Genomic DNA, 14,026 nt, shown 5'->3' with positions numbered 1-14,026 from the left:
CATTTCTCTAACTCTCTCTATTTCTTAAGCAAATCTGTAGCAGGCCTGAGACTCGAGCCCTGCCCAGGCTCTCACAGCGAGCTACATGTTTCACATTACAGGCATATTTCCACATTGTATTTTGTTAACCCTCGCCTGCTGATAAAGGGCCATAGAGCTTCAAAGAAAAAACGCTCCTCAGCACTCACAGTGACCAAACGTCTGCTGAGCCCTGGAAAATAACAAGAGCTCATGACAGGGCCCATGCTGTGCGGCGGAGTGGTCAAGGCTGTGGAGCCCAGCACACTGCGACCGGCCCTCTCAAAAATCCCAGACTCCAGGGGTTTGGTGTTTCTGTGATAGCTACATTCATCAGCTCCTCCCGGGCTCCTCCTCGATAAAGTAAAAAGCGAACCAAGGAGCGCAGAGAGGGTGGGAAATGTCAGGAAAGCAGCTAAGCACTTGCAACAGATAGGCTGAATAACATACTTTGTTTGGAGACACAAAATGGGGTGATCATTCAGAGTCTCGAAGTGTGATTGAAAGGGGTGGAAGCTCATAAAGAATGAAGGGCAGTGATGATAGGCGTGCTGTCTTTACTAGAGTGATGAGACTTAGAGAGGAGATCTGTGTCTGGTATCTCTCTCAAACACTCACCATTACACACGGCAGTTTTCAATTCCACTCATCGAATACAGTTTTATGCATTAAATATGAAAACCATTTCTCTGATTTTATTTGCCAAGTACCTTTTCGAGGGTGTTTTTTTTTTTTTTAACACTTTACAATAAAGTTCAACTGGTAAACATTAGTATATTTGTTATTATGAACTAATTATGAACAATTTGCATAATATTTTTTTTAATGGTAATAATATTTAGTATTTTATTATAAAATATAATTCCAATTGAATAATGTTTAATTATTACTTTAAATTTAATAATTTTTTATGAATTTTAATTTATTTTTTCTATTCCACTCATTTAAATCAACTTTATAAATAAAATATTAAATCCATTCTTCTTATCTGATTGGCCAATAACCAACTGGAGAGTGCTGATTTACTTTTCTTTTCTTTTCTTTTTTCATTAATTATGATCAACGTTGTTGTTATTTTTTTATTTATTTTTTTATAATACATTTATGTAAAAATGTAGGACATTAATGTAATTATACACAACTTTAAAGGGTTTAAATGTTCTAGCATTTGTGTAGAAATGAACATCAACCAAGATAAATAAAATGCTATAAAAAAATCACTGTTTATTGTAGGTTTATAATACCAGCTGCATGAACTAATGTTAACAAACTGAACCATATTGTGAAGTATTGAGCTGCTTCACTTTGTATCACTCTGATTTGTTTGTATTCATGGCGTTTCAGTCTCTGAGTTGATCTCTGAAAACACTCGATCCCGCTTCTGCAAGTATTTATGTTGGCAGTGAAGAAATAAACTTAATAACTGGCCAGTTATTCATTATTAATGTCTTGTTTATAGAACTGTTGTATAAAATATATATCACACTTGGAACCGGTGAAAATAAAATGTATAGAAAATATGTTTAAAATGTACACTACCATGAAACCACGTTGTGATCACATGATTTGCCAAACTACCAGGCACTGACCACGGAGGACACTTATTGTTATACACTTATTGTGATGTATACACTTATTTACAAACAGTTTAATACTGACATCACTATTTCAGTTTAAACAACTGAAGTTTCTCATACTAACCCTTTCTCATGACGCATTATTGAATATGTGATAACAGCATATTTGATTAGCGCTGGACTGCACCTCCGCTCACATAATCTTGTCCAAAGCGGGCGGCTGACATTAAAGTAAGTGTGGTGAGGCGGATGACACGACCTCAGCGTCTGCTGTGTGTATCACAGGACACACACACACACGGCCGTGTCCTGGAATAGCTCTGCTGGGCTGGAATGCGTGGGTCTGTATGGGGTTGGGGACAGTCCTGGGGGGTAAGGAGGCCTGGAATCTGTGCCAAGAGTGAATGATGATTTATCAATCAATCCAGATCATTCAGAACATCCACGAAATTACTGTCCAGCTGACAGCTTTGATTTAAGGAGGGGTCTGGGCTCAGCCTGTCTGCACCTAGTTGTTGTTCTGTCCAACACTCTTCCCAGGCCCCTGTGCAGCGCAAAAGCTGTCTCTCCTTCACAGAGCTTTAAGAAACCAGATCTACATCGTCCATCTCAGCACAGCAGGCACAGACAGGACTTCCATTAGGAAATCTGCCTTTGGATGACCTTCAGCATTCTGGCTTCCTGACCCCTCACCGAACGACCAAAATGGGATGAAAAGACAGCAGGGACGAAGCGTGTTTTACTGGGTTATCAGAGGCTTTCTGCCTATCTGCTGTTATTTGTGTACCTGTTTCTTCAGAGGCCTAAAGGTCTACGCTAAAACAAAACTTGAGCAAGAATATTGGTCTAATATTGAACAGAAATCAAACACGAAACTGAGTGACAAATTGTCTGGTAGCACTTTACAATAAGGTTGCATTTGTTAACATTAGGTAACTACATTAATAAACATAAACAAATCAACTAATAATCTTTATTTAACATAATGCACAAAATGTTTTGAAATGGAATTAATTTTACTTGAATTGTCTTTAAAAATGCAGTGCTCAGGCCTTTATGCTGAAAAAGCAGCAAAGCAAAAAAAAAAAAAAAAAAGCAGAGCAGCAAAAACATGTTCTGCGTGAACCAACTCTAAATGTGTGGTCAAATTTACCATTCTATCGTTATATCTTGTGGGCTCAATCCAGTCATTTAGAAAACATGTATATCACCTTTTGCATGAGGATGAAAGATTTCACAACAGGTTCAAGTTGGTCTCAGCGTTGCCGAGATGACCAACAGAAAGCTGCTTTGATTGAAAGTGACTTTTGTGTCAGCTGTGCATCATTGCTAAACTACTGACAATTGATAACTGATCTTTTTGCCTGTGAAAAGTTGGCAAAATGTAGCCAATGAACACAGGGCTAACAATACTGTATTAGTCATATTACCAAGTGGCATATTAACTTGTACCAAAACCCTATCAAGTTTGCACAGCATTTGACTTAAACAATAAAAGATTTAAGAAGTGTTTTCTCCTGCCTTCTAAGTGTCCTAACCTGAAAGATCGATTATATGGTTGCTCTTTATTATTAACATTTAGCATTGTTTTTTCCCTGCTGTCCACGACACTATCAGAGCAATCATTCTCCTACCTCCCGAGTCCCTAACACACGCGCAAACAAACAGAGAATGAGAGACGACTAGAGAGAGGAGCGTGATATCAAATTCCAAGACAGGAAAGATATATCGCCAAATTTTCATCCCATGCCCAATATGCATTCTTTTACATTCTTAATAATTAAAGCAGTAAATCTTCTGCAAGAGGAAGGGAGGATGCGCATAGAAATACTGCCGGCTTACAGGTCAGAGAGCATTCAGAGCTCAGCGCTTGATGCTGGACGTTTTATCACCGCTTCACTTCTTTGGTGTGAATTTGAGTGCTGATATGTGCCTTATCCTGTCCTTCCACATGTGCTTTATAAGTGGGATTCTCAGTGTAACCCTTTGCCCCTTCCAGCGCTATCCTGAGAGCCCAAATCTCTGCCACAACAACACGATGAGGTCGACAACTCCTTCTGTTGTGTTTGCTCAGCTGCTCCGGCTTTGTCAGTCAGTATCAAACTCCTTGTTCTACTCCTTGTCCCTTCTACTGTTATTCTTTGCCTCTGTTTCGTTTCTTTGCACTAACATGGTTTGCTGGTTCTTTTGTGCTTTGTTTTGCATCAAAGGAAACATGTCCCATGTATCTTAATTGCTCCTTCGGACAATGATAGGGTCGCGAGGTCACTGATAATACATAGTTACCTGTAAACTGTGAAGTCAGGGCAACTTTAACATAGATTGGGCAATATAATTTACAGTAGCACCAATTAAAAACTTACTAACACTAAGAATGAGTTCAAGTGGGTGTTATCACTGACCTGCAAAGATGCGCAGACGTTTGTGTCTCGGGGGCGGCCCGAGTCCAGAAACACCTGTACACTCATCTTCATCATCACAGTCCCCGCTTTCAAGACCCTCCTCGTCCTCGTCTGCCTGACCCTTTACGGCTGGGTCTCTCCTCGCAGCGCCCCCTTCTGGTCGAGCCCTCCATCGCTTTTCAGGCAACGTCACCATCCCCAAAAGCTACAGAGAAAAGCATTACCATTAGCATGAAGTGTGGTGGGAAATAGCATAAAACATTACACTTACGGTGAACAGAATACTATAATTGCTATTGGCTGCTACTACTCTAAAAATTCTCATTAGTCACATCAGTTTTTCAGAGTGATTTCAGCATACAGAGAAAAATGGTCAACACACAGTTGCTGGAAACTGGTTAGATATACTGGAGAGACTCTTGAGTAGTCTCTGAGAGATGACTGAAGATCATCTTAATAGCAGAGCAAATAGCAACAGAATTTGGTTTCAAATTTTATTGGTGGACATTATATTCTATTACAGTAGCCTACAGCATGTGCTATGGTGTAACTTCAAACTATTTAAAATGGCATTTTGTGAACTATTTGTGAATTATTATGCAACATGTGAGTTGACATGATTGCATATTAATTTTAAAAAGCTACACGTTAAATGTATACTTTTAAAAATTAATTTGTCACTCCGCAAGACTATTTTAAAAATCTAATAAATAAATAAATAAATAAAATTCTGGCCAGATAAAGACACTTTCAGTCTTATTTTTAACCTAAAATCCTTATGTTGATAAGTATGCATCCACCAGTTATTTTTATTTAATTTTCTGTTAAACAGATCAGCTTCTTCCTGACAAAAATTACATTTCATTAATTGCTTCATATACAGTATGTCTGATATGTATAAAACGTCACATTGAGGATTGATTTTGAGCATGATAAGGTTCGATATATAAAGTAAATTTATCTTATCAAGCAATTAATTTCCAAAATACCTTTTCATGTCTCTCTCTTTAAACAGTACTGCACTGAAATAGAGTCAGGCATAAATGGATAAACGTTTATTGAGTTGATTCTTACATCGACCGCTGTTGTGTTTTGCCAAACTATAATTGCTGAAAATTCCTTAGTCCCCCTACGCTTTCTGCTTTTCCTTTAATCTTTCTACTCAGTCTCCCTCTTTTATTGATTTCCTTCTGATGTGCGGACACAAGGATGTGCTTGTTGTTGTATTTTTTTATCGCTGTTGTTGTTTTTGTCTACAGGAGAAAATTGTGATCAGATGGGTCTGGCTATGGATGGCTTCACTCTGAAACAAATCATTGGGCAACAGCTTCTGACAAGCACACAGCTCTCTCTCTCTCTCTCTCTCTCTCTCTCTCTCTCTCTCTCTCTCTCTCTCTCTCAAAAAAAAAAAGTATAATTATTATATTTTACCCTCAGAAGATAAACAGGCCTTACTAAACATACAAACCCCTCCATCTGTGACTTAAATGTCAGAGCATTCTCAGCAAGGAAAGTCATACAACATGTTCCACCAGATCTCCACACAGGCTCTATTCAGGCCTGAAACACAGGAGGCACAGACCACTTCTGTTTGAACAAGTCCTCAGAGACGGTTATAGCAGTGACAAACGGATTCATTTAAACAGTTTGCCCACCGGCAATGACACCAAAAAGCATGCAACAGACAAAAGACGCCTGATAACAGTGTGAAAATGAGCTTCTGCTGTTCATGAAACTGAAATAACAACAAGCGCGCCTGTTTTCCCAGTGCGAGGAATGGGCCTTTAATGCACTCGGCTCTCTAGTTTCAACAGCATGTTTTTGGAGAGCTGCATGAGTCTAAGCCCTAAGCACATTTATTGAGGTCTCTGAATTCCTTCCTGAAGAACATTGCCCAGTAACGATGTGAGACGGACCGTCCTCACAATCCATTTCAACTCTTAAACCAAACAGTCGTAAAGAGAAAAAAAGAGAGAGAGAGAAATGCGGTCGAGGGCATTTTAAAACAAAATCTAAAAAAGGTAGAGGGAGAAAAGAAAAGAGAAAAGCTTATGGACAACTGTTTGGTTGCCCGTTTGGCACTGGGTGTATGGAGAGTAGGCCGAATGGATGTAGCACAGCCACTTGCTACCCCACACAACACACACACACACACACACACACACACATGCATTGGCCAGCTGGGGTAGCATAGGATGCTTTGGTTTGACTGATTAAAAGTACATTTCTAGCTGGAGCCACTGTGTCACAAACTTGTTCATGCTGTAAAACTCAAATTTATTTTGTTTGCCATGTTAGCAGGTTTACAGCTTTCATACTGTACACAATGCTGTGTATCACAAGAGCATGTGCCACCAGTATTTTGGAGTCTATTTTTGTCTCACGTTGTGTGCTGAATTCAACAGAAACACTATGAAAATGCGCTATAAACCTTTTTAACAACTCAGTGTTTTGCAATATAGGCTTTTATGAAGCAATATGAAATAATAGAGTGAATTAGCCATTGTTTGAATAAAGACATCTGTGGTACAGTGACAGGTGCATGAACACTGTCTATTCAGCAAGTTAGACAACTTAAGCAGTATTCTCTAAACATTGGGTTTGCTTCCTTGGTAAATGGAAATGTAAATTAGAATTCGTAATAATCACAGGTGGAGCTGTGGTCTGGAAGATGGGGGGCTGAGTTTTCAGCATCATTACTCCAAACACCAGGCCCAGTCAAACCAACATGGTTATAAAGGTTAAAGGGGAAAAAATGAAAATAGTGCAATACCAAAAGCAGTTTTCACCCATCCCCTGTGACATGAATGTAATAACTGTAGTAACAATTCCCAATGGCCAACTCATGATAAACAGTGATATATTTTTCAATTATTAAAATAAATACTTAATATATTAAACCACATATCACTTTTATTTTCTTAGATCAGTACTGTCAGTGTGTCGACACAATGCAATGTGGCAGTTGGCCTGGTGCATACTGGAGAGCCACAATGAAGCACAGAGGTCCCAAATAAAACAAAAAATGCTTGATAAATCAAGAACAAGCCTCATACTTGAGGACTCCCCTCCTCTTCTTTCTCTCTGTGGTCCAGAGGCTTTGGGAACACAGAGCTCATGGAATGCAATGGAGCTCAATGCAAAAAATGCAATTAGTGTCTGTTCAGCCATACGATCCCTTCTTTCACTTACTGCACAGAGTGCAAAGGAAAACTCAGCTCACAAACTCACAAAAGGTCAAATTATGGCAAAGTGTTCAGGGTGACCACAGACCTGTCGCTGAGCCCCATGCCAGGCCTGAACTCTGCTCAGCGTCAGTGCTCAGATCAATATAATAATTCCACATGGCAGTTTACAGTTTAATCAAGCAGACAGGCAATGGAGTGTATAAGAGGAGAAAACTCACAGACAGATCTGGAAATGATAAGACCATGACTAAACAATGATTAGCCCAGTGCAGATCTCATCTAGAAACCCTGCTGCTGCAATGATATGGTCTTGTGGGTGAGTGTTGCTTCGGGTTAATGTATATAATTTTTTTCCCCCACTGGTTTTCTACCTTCCCATGCAACCCCTTGAAAATCCATGATTTGACATATTCATATATGTAACCCTGGACCACAAAACCAGTCATAAGTGTCAATTTTTCAAAGATCTGTACATCATCTGAATAAATATGCTTTCCATTGATGTATGGTTTATTAGGATCGGACAATATGTGTCCGAGATACAACTATTTGAAAATCTGGAATCTGAGGGTGATTCTAAAAATCTAAATATTGAGAAAATTGAAAGATTTTAGCATTGTATGTTACTAATCAAAAATTAAGTTTTCAATATATATATATATATATAGGACATTTAAAAGAAATATCTTCATGGAACATGATCTTTACTAAATATCCTAATGATTTTTGGCATAAAAGAAAAATCCATAATTTTGAACCATAGCGTGTATTTTTGGCTATTGCTAAAAATATACCCTAGCGACTTCAGACTGGTTTTGTGGTCCAGGGTCCCATATGTATTTGTAGCATAAACATGAAAGGTATGTTATACAATTAAGTTTAAACTTAAAGTTAAGAGTTTACTTCAATCTTTAAAGTTTGAACAACTCTAATAGTTATTATTGCAATAAAAAGCACCTCAAATGTCCCTATAGATATCCTTTATTACATAAAAGCCTGTATCCACCACGAAATTAAAAAGAATCTCACAATAAAGTTTTTTTTCTTTCAATTCTGAATTTATATCTCATTGCGAGATATAAACTCGGGAATTGCAAAAAAACTCAAAACACCCAATCGCAAGACAAAAAAGTCAGAATTATAAGATAAAAGGTAGCAATTAAGTTTTTGGCAGAAACAAAAAAACTGCATTGTGAGACGTAACTCAGAATTGTGAAATATAAGCTGGGAAACGCAAGAAAAAAAAAAAGTTTAAATATAAAAATAACTTTTTCCTCAGAATTGCACATTTGTATACATTCGCAATTCAAACATCCCCCCCAAAAAATTTCATGAAAAAAAGTCTGAATTATGAAATTAAAAGTTGCAATTACTTTTTAAATTTTTATTTATTTCGTATTCTATGGTGGAGACGTGCTTCACCATCCCTTCCCATTTCCTCTCGAAAACAAGTTCTGCAGCAAAATTTCTCTTTTTATCCCTTCTCTTAGTCAGTCTTACAATACATAAAAAAACAAATCCACCTACTGTGGAGAAAACATGAGAGGACAAGACTTTTTTGCCTCCATCTCTCTTTCTGGTAACCACAACACACGCTGTGGGGCGGCAGTGAGCAGCTGAGGGTTGTGTATGGCCTGGGTATAAAGACCCCAGAGGGGACGGAGATAAAGCCTGTGGTTTGGCCCTCACGCTGCAGCAACATATCCAGCGTGTCACCGCTCTGAACTCTAACCCACACAGGGTCAGTACAGGGACACGGAGAGAATTCAAGGAAACCGGATGAAATCTAGTGAAGTTTTTTTCCATCCTACCTCTGATTAGCGTCATACCATTTATTGTGCCTGTTCAATACGAAAAACGAACATGTCTGGACTTGGGTCTGTTCATGTGGTGTTCTGCATGCTGCTGTACTATTTATGAAACAGCTATACTCACATACACTACAGTTCAGAAGTTTGCAGTAAAATCAAAAAACAATTTGAGAGAGAGAACTGACTTTTATTCAGCAAGGATGCATTAAACTGATCAAAAGTGACAATGTTACAAGAAATGTATATTACTGAAGAGTGCTGGTCTTTTGAACTTTCTATTTATCAAAGAATCTTGGAAGAAAATGTATCATGGTTTGCACAAAAAAACATTAATCAGCACAGCTGTTTTTAACATTGACAATAAAAAATGTTTCTTGAGCAGCAAATCCACATATCAGAATGATTCTTGAAGGATCTTGCGACACTGAAGACTGGAGTAAAGATTAATGAAAATTCAGCTTTGCATCAAAATAATAAATAATGTTTTTAAATATATTGAAAAGGAAAACAGTTGCTTTAAATTGTAACGTTATTTCGCAATATTACGGTTTTACTGTATTTTTTACTCAAATATACCTGCGGCCTTGTAATTTCCTGCATTCTTAAAATGATTGCATTATAACCTCTGCCCCATATACAGCACTTTTTAATTTCCTCATTGATATGTCACACACATAAACAGCCGCAATGAGTGTTTTTTGTGGATTTGTGAGGACCTTACAACCACTTTAGTTGTTGTGGTTCATACTTGAGGAAAGAAGGGATAAAAATGGTGCATTTTCACTGTGTGAGTCATGGAAACTTCAATACAAACCTGCATGCGCACACATTTCATGCATTACTCAACATGTATTGATTTTGAGGGGATAAAGAGGGGGGTTTAAGGACTTTTATTCCTTTTCTTTCTCTCCTAGCGTCCCCTCTCACCTGTCTGAAGAAGAGGCAGTCACGCAAGACAACTGTGTGAGACAGATGAAAGAGACAAATTCATTTCCTAGAACTAATACCTGTTGGGACAGGAGCACAAAGAGCAGGCCTCCTCTAGCGGTCTGGGTGTGGGCTTCTCCAAAGATGATTTATGACTGTTTTACCACATTCGTCTGAATCAGTTCCTTTGCAATCTAAACAAGTCTCTGTAGTAGCTTCCCCAGTGCTGTAACAAACCCATTTTTCAAAGAAAACTAAACAAATTGAAGAAATCTGTTCCATTAGAAGAAAAAATGAAGCAAAATTATTCAGAAAGGTGGGCTTCAGTGATGTTTTTGTTTGTTTAAAAATATGTACGAAAGAGCTGTGATGAAATATACATATGATTTATCCTTTACAGAACTGCATTTTTCCAAAAAAAAAAAAAAACTATAGTTTAAAAAAGAGAAAATAATTCACAGGTCTTTATCTAGCAGTGTTAAAGTTGGCATGTGTGCAGTAACTGCAGGTGATTGTTTGACAGAGCAGTGAGAGCTAAAAGAGTTTCTGATACGAGGGCTGCTGGCTAAATCTAATAAGCATCTGAGGACAGGCCTTGCTCCAGGGCTTGGCATGTTATCGCCATCATTCCCAAAGTCATGTGGTCTGAATGCAGTGCATCTGATTCCCAGCTCAGCATTCTCTCATGAACACATTGGGCCCTATAATACACCCCACGCAATTTGACGCCATGAGTGACAGCCTGGCGCAGTTATCATTTATCACATCCTGCGATATGTTTAAATAGCAAATCCATTTGCGCCCATGGGCATGCTGGTCTGAAAACAAGATGTGTTCAGGCACATTGTTGGTGTGTTGCTATTATGTGGCAATTGAAATACATTGTGCCTTTGACCAAATAATACTTGGTCTAATGTCAAATGAGCAATATGACCTTTAAAGGGAATGGGAGATGAGCCTCTGAATGGTTTATGTTATGCCCAAAACATAACCATGACTCATTAAGACAACCGTTTTGGACCATGTACCCAATGCACCAAATGTTTTTCAGTCGCAAAGGTGGATTCAGACACACCCAAAGTGCACATGCAACGTGCGCTTTAGACCATATATATATATCTCCTTATCCAGTAAATCAGAAACAACTGGAAAACCGTGGGGCCTTCAAATATTGTTGATAATGGGGGCCCTACAATCTTAAAGTTTAAGAGCCACAATTTGAAAGGTATAGTTCACCCACAAATAAAACTTCTAACATCCTCACATCACTCCAAATCTGTATGACTTTCTTTATTCTGAGATACACAAAAGAAGATATTTTGAAGAATGTGATGCCTGCTCTTTTCCAATACAATGCACAAAAATGCAAAAAGTAGTCAACATGTTTCATGTGCTACACATATTTGCAAAATAGGTTTGTGTGAGAATTAAACTGACATTAAAGTCTCTATTCTATCGTAATCTTTTGTGTAAGTTAGCTGAATAGTACATTTTACAGTATGTAAAAAAATGAATCACATCCTGCGATATGTTTAAATAGCAAATCCATTTGCACCCACTTATGCGCCCATGGGCATGCTGGTCTGAAAACAAGATGTGTTCAGGCACATTGTTGGTGTGTTGCTATTATGTGGCAATTGAAATATATTTTGCCTTTGACCAAATAATACTTGGTCTAATGTCAAATGAGCAATATGACCTTTAAAGGGAATGGGAGATGAGACTCTGAATGGTTTATTAAACGTTACGCCCAAAACATAACCATGACTCATTAAGAGAATACGCACAACCCTTTTGGACCATGCACCCGATGCACCGACCGTTTTCCAGGCGCAAAAGTGGATTCAGACTCACCCAAAGTGCACTTGCAACGTGCGCTTTAGACCATATATATATCCTTATCCAGTAAATCAGAAACAACTGGAAAAACCATGGGGCCTCCAAATATTGTTGATAAGGGGGGCCCTACAATCTAAAAGTTATAGATTAAAAAGGCATAGTTCACCCACAAATACAACTTTGGTCATCCTCACGTCACTCCAAATCTGTATGACTTTCTTTATTCTGTGATACACAATAGAAGATATTTTGAAGAATGTGATGCTTGCTCTTTTCCAATACAATGCACAAAACTGCAAACTATCTGTCCATGTATGATTTTTTTGATGTTGCTTGAATTAAATTAATAACATAATAGACAGTAATTTCTCATTAAAAGTCAATTATTATAACACCTCCTTATTGACAAAAAAAAATTATATGTATAGGCCCCATGTTATCTAAAATCCTCTTGTGTATCGTGTAATTCCACAAGCTCCCTTTTGTTTAAAAAATGAGTCTGACAAGCCTGATCTATAACCTCACCTATTTTTCACATTTATGCAGACAGATGTAAGAGTATAATATGATCTATACAAGCAGTTTGAAAAGATCCATACATGCAGTCCAATGTGTGTGTGTTTTTACAGTAACGTCCCAGGTCTCACCGAAGGCTTATCTTAAGCACTGACACTGAGCAGTACGCCACATGTGTAAGTGCTGCCTCCTTCCTCTTCTGTCTTTCTCACATAATCTAACTGCTACATTGTAGAGACATTGATTTGAGCAGTGAGGCCCCCGTAACAAAAGGAAAGAGAGACAGAGGAGACCCTATGATGACCCTCCATGGATAGGAAACAGGAAGTGAGACATCTGACCCGCCGAGAGGCTCCCGTTGTGTTTTCCAGCGAGGCCGCTGATGGAGCAAGGTTCCTCTTTCGGTTCACACTGGGAGATATGGACGAGTCATGAGAAATGACACATAGAGGTAAATCTCACAGAGAGCCCAGGGGAGGCTTGAGTTTCACTACCGCCTGAGAATCAACACACTGTAACCCTTCCACCTGTAAACCTCTCTCCCTCAAACACAGTTGCATTTCATTGTATTCAGACAACAATGCTCATAAGGCAACCATAATCATGTTTGTCAGGAACACTAACCCCCAGATGCGAGGCATGGCTCCTGGTGGGACGACAGAGCATAGACAGGGTTTCTGTCCAACCAAATTAAGCATGCTTTGCTTAATTTCAACTGCTTACTCAAAACATTCAATATACACAACCGTTTAAATGTTTGGGGTCTTAGCAGCTTTATATTTATGTTTTTGAAAGAAGTCACTTATGCTCACCAAAGCTTAATTTATTTGATCAAAAATACAGTAAAACTGTAATATTGTGAAATATTATTACAATTTCAAATAACATTTAATATATTTTAAAATTGTATTTATTATCTGTGAGGTAAAGCTGAATTTTCATCATCAATACTTTAGTCTTCAGTGTCACATGATCCTTCAGGAATCATTCTAATTTACTGATTTCCTGCTCATTGTCTATTATTAACCATGTTTAATATATTTTTTGTGGCATAACGTTTTGTAGAAACATCTGATAAGTGATCAAAATTATTTTAGTAATTTAGCAGATGCTTTTATCCAAAGCGACTTCCAAATGAGGACAATGGAAGCAATCAAAAACAACAAAAGAGCAATGATATATAACATTACATATATATACACATTACACATACTGAAATGAAATACAGTCAATGGGACAAAACTTCAGGAATAGTTCACCCAAAAAATTAAAATACTTATATTGTTCCAAGCTTTTTTTGCATTTCTTGCTTCTTCTGAACAAAAAAAGAAAATTGTTTTTTGTTAAAACCTTCCCCATATTCCACTTCAACAGGAGCAACTACAATGATCACACACACACACACACACACACACACGTGCACATTCCCACACAAAAGGTTGAGTTATGTAACAAGTTTGTAGTTTCTGCCAAAATAACTTGGCTGCCTCTGTTAGAAGAACATTTCACAGAAAAATAGCAATTCTGTAATTATTTACTCGCCTTTTTTATAAAGCGGATAGTTTCAGTCCTTGATTCTGATTGGCTGAGCCGCGTTCGAAGCTGTTGAACTAAAACTGCTTAAAATGAAATTCAAATATATAAACAAAACCATTAATGAATCTAAAATTAAACTGAAATGTAAACAATTTTTTAAAAAGTATTAAGAATCTTGGGGGAAACACCGAGAATGATAATAAATATGTTAC

The 14,026-nt window shown here is 37.8% G+C and overlaps 1 protein-coding gene across 1 annotated transcript in view; it reads right to left on the bottom strand.

Annotated features, from left to right (window-relative positions):
- Positions 1 to 14,026, bottom strand: part of LOC128026978 (glypican-3) — a 113,579-nt gene that overhangs the window by 20,739 nt on the left and 78,814 nt on the right. The window contains exon 7 of the mRNA XM_052614291.1: positions 3,998 to 4,202. Within this exon, the coding sequence (XP_052470251.1) occupies positions 3,998 to 4,202 (205 nt within the window). The remainder of the gene's footprint in view (positions 1 to 3,997; positions 4,203 to 14,026) is intronic.

This window comes from Carassius gibelio, chromosome A14, assembly GCF_023724105.1.
Source record: "Carassius gibelio isolate Cgi1373 ecotype wild population from Czech Republic chromosome A14, carGib1.2-hapl.c, whole genome shotgun sequence".
In the NCBI taxonomy this organism is placed as follows: Eukaryota; Metazoa; Chordata; class Actinopteri; order Cypriniformes; family Cyprinidae; genus Carassius; species Carassius gibelio.
This window is presented reverse-complemented; position numbering and strand designations above follow the sequence as displayed.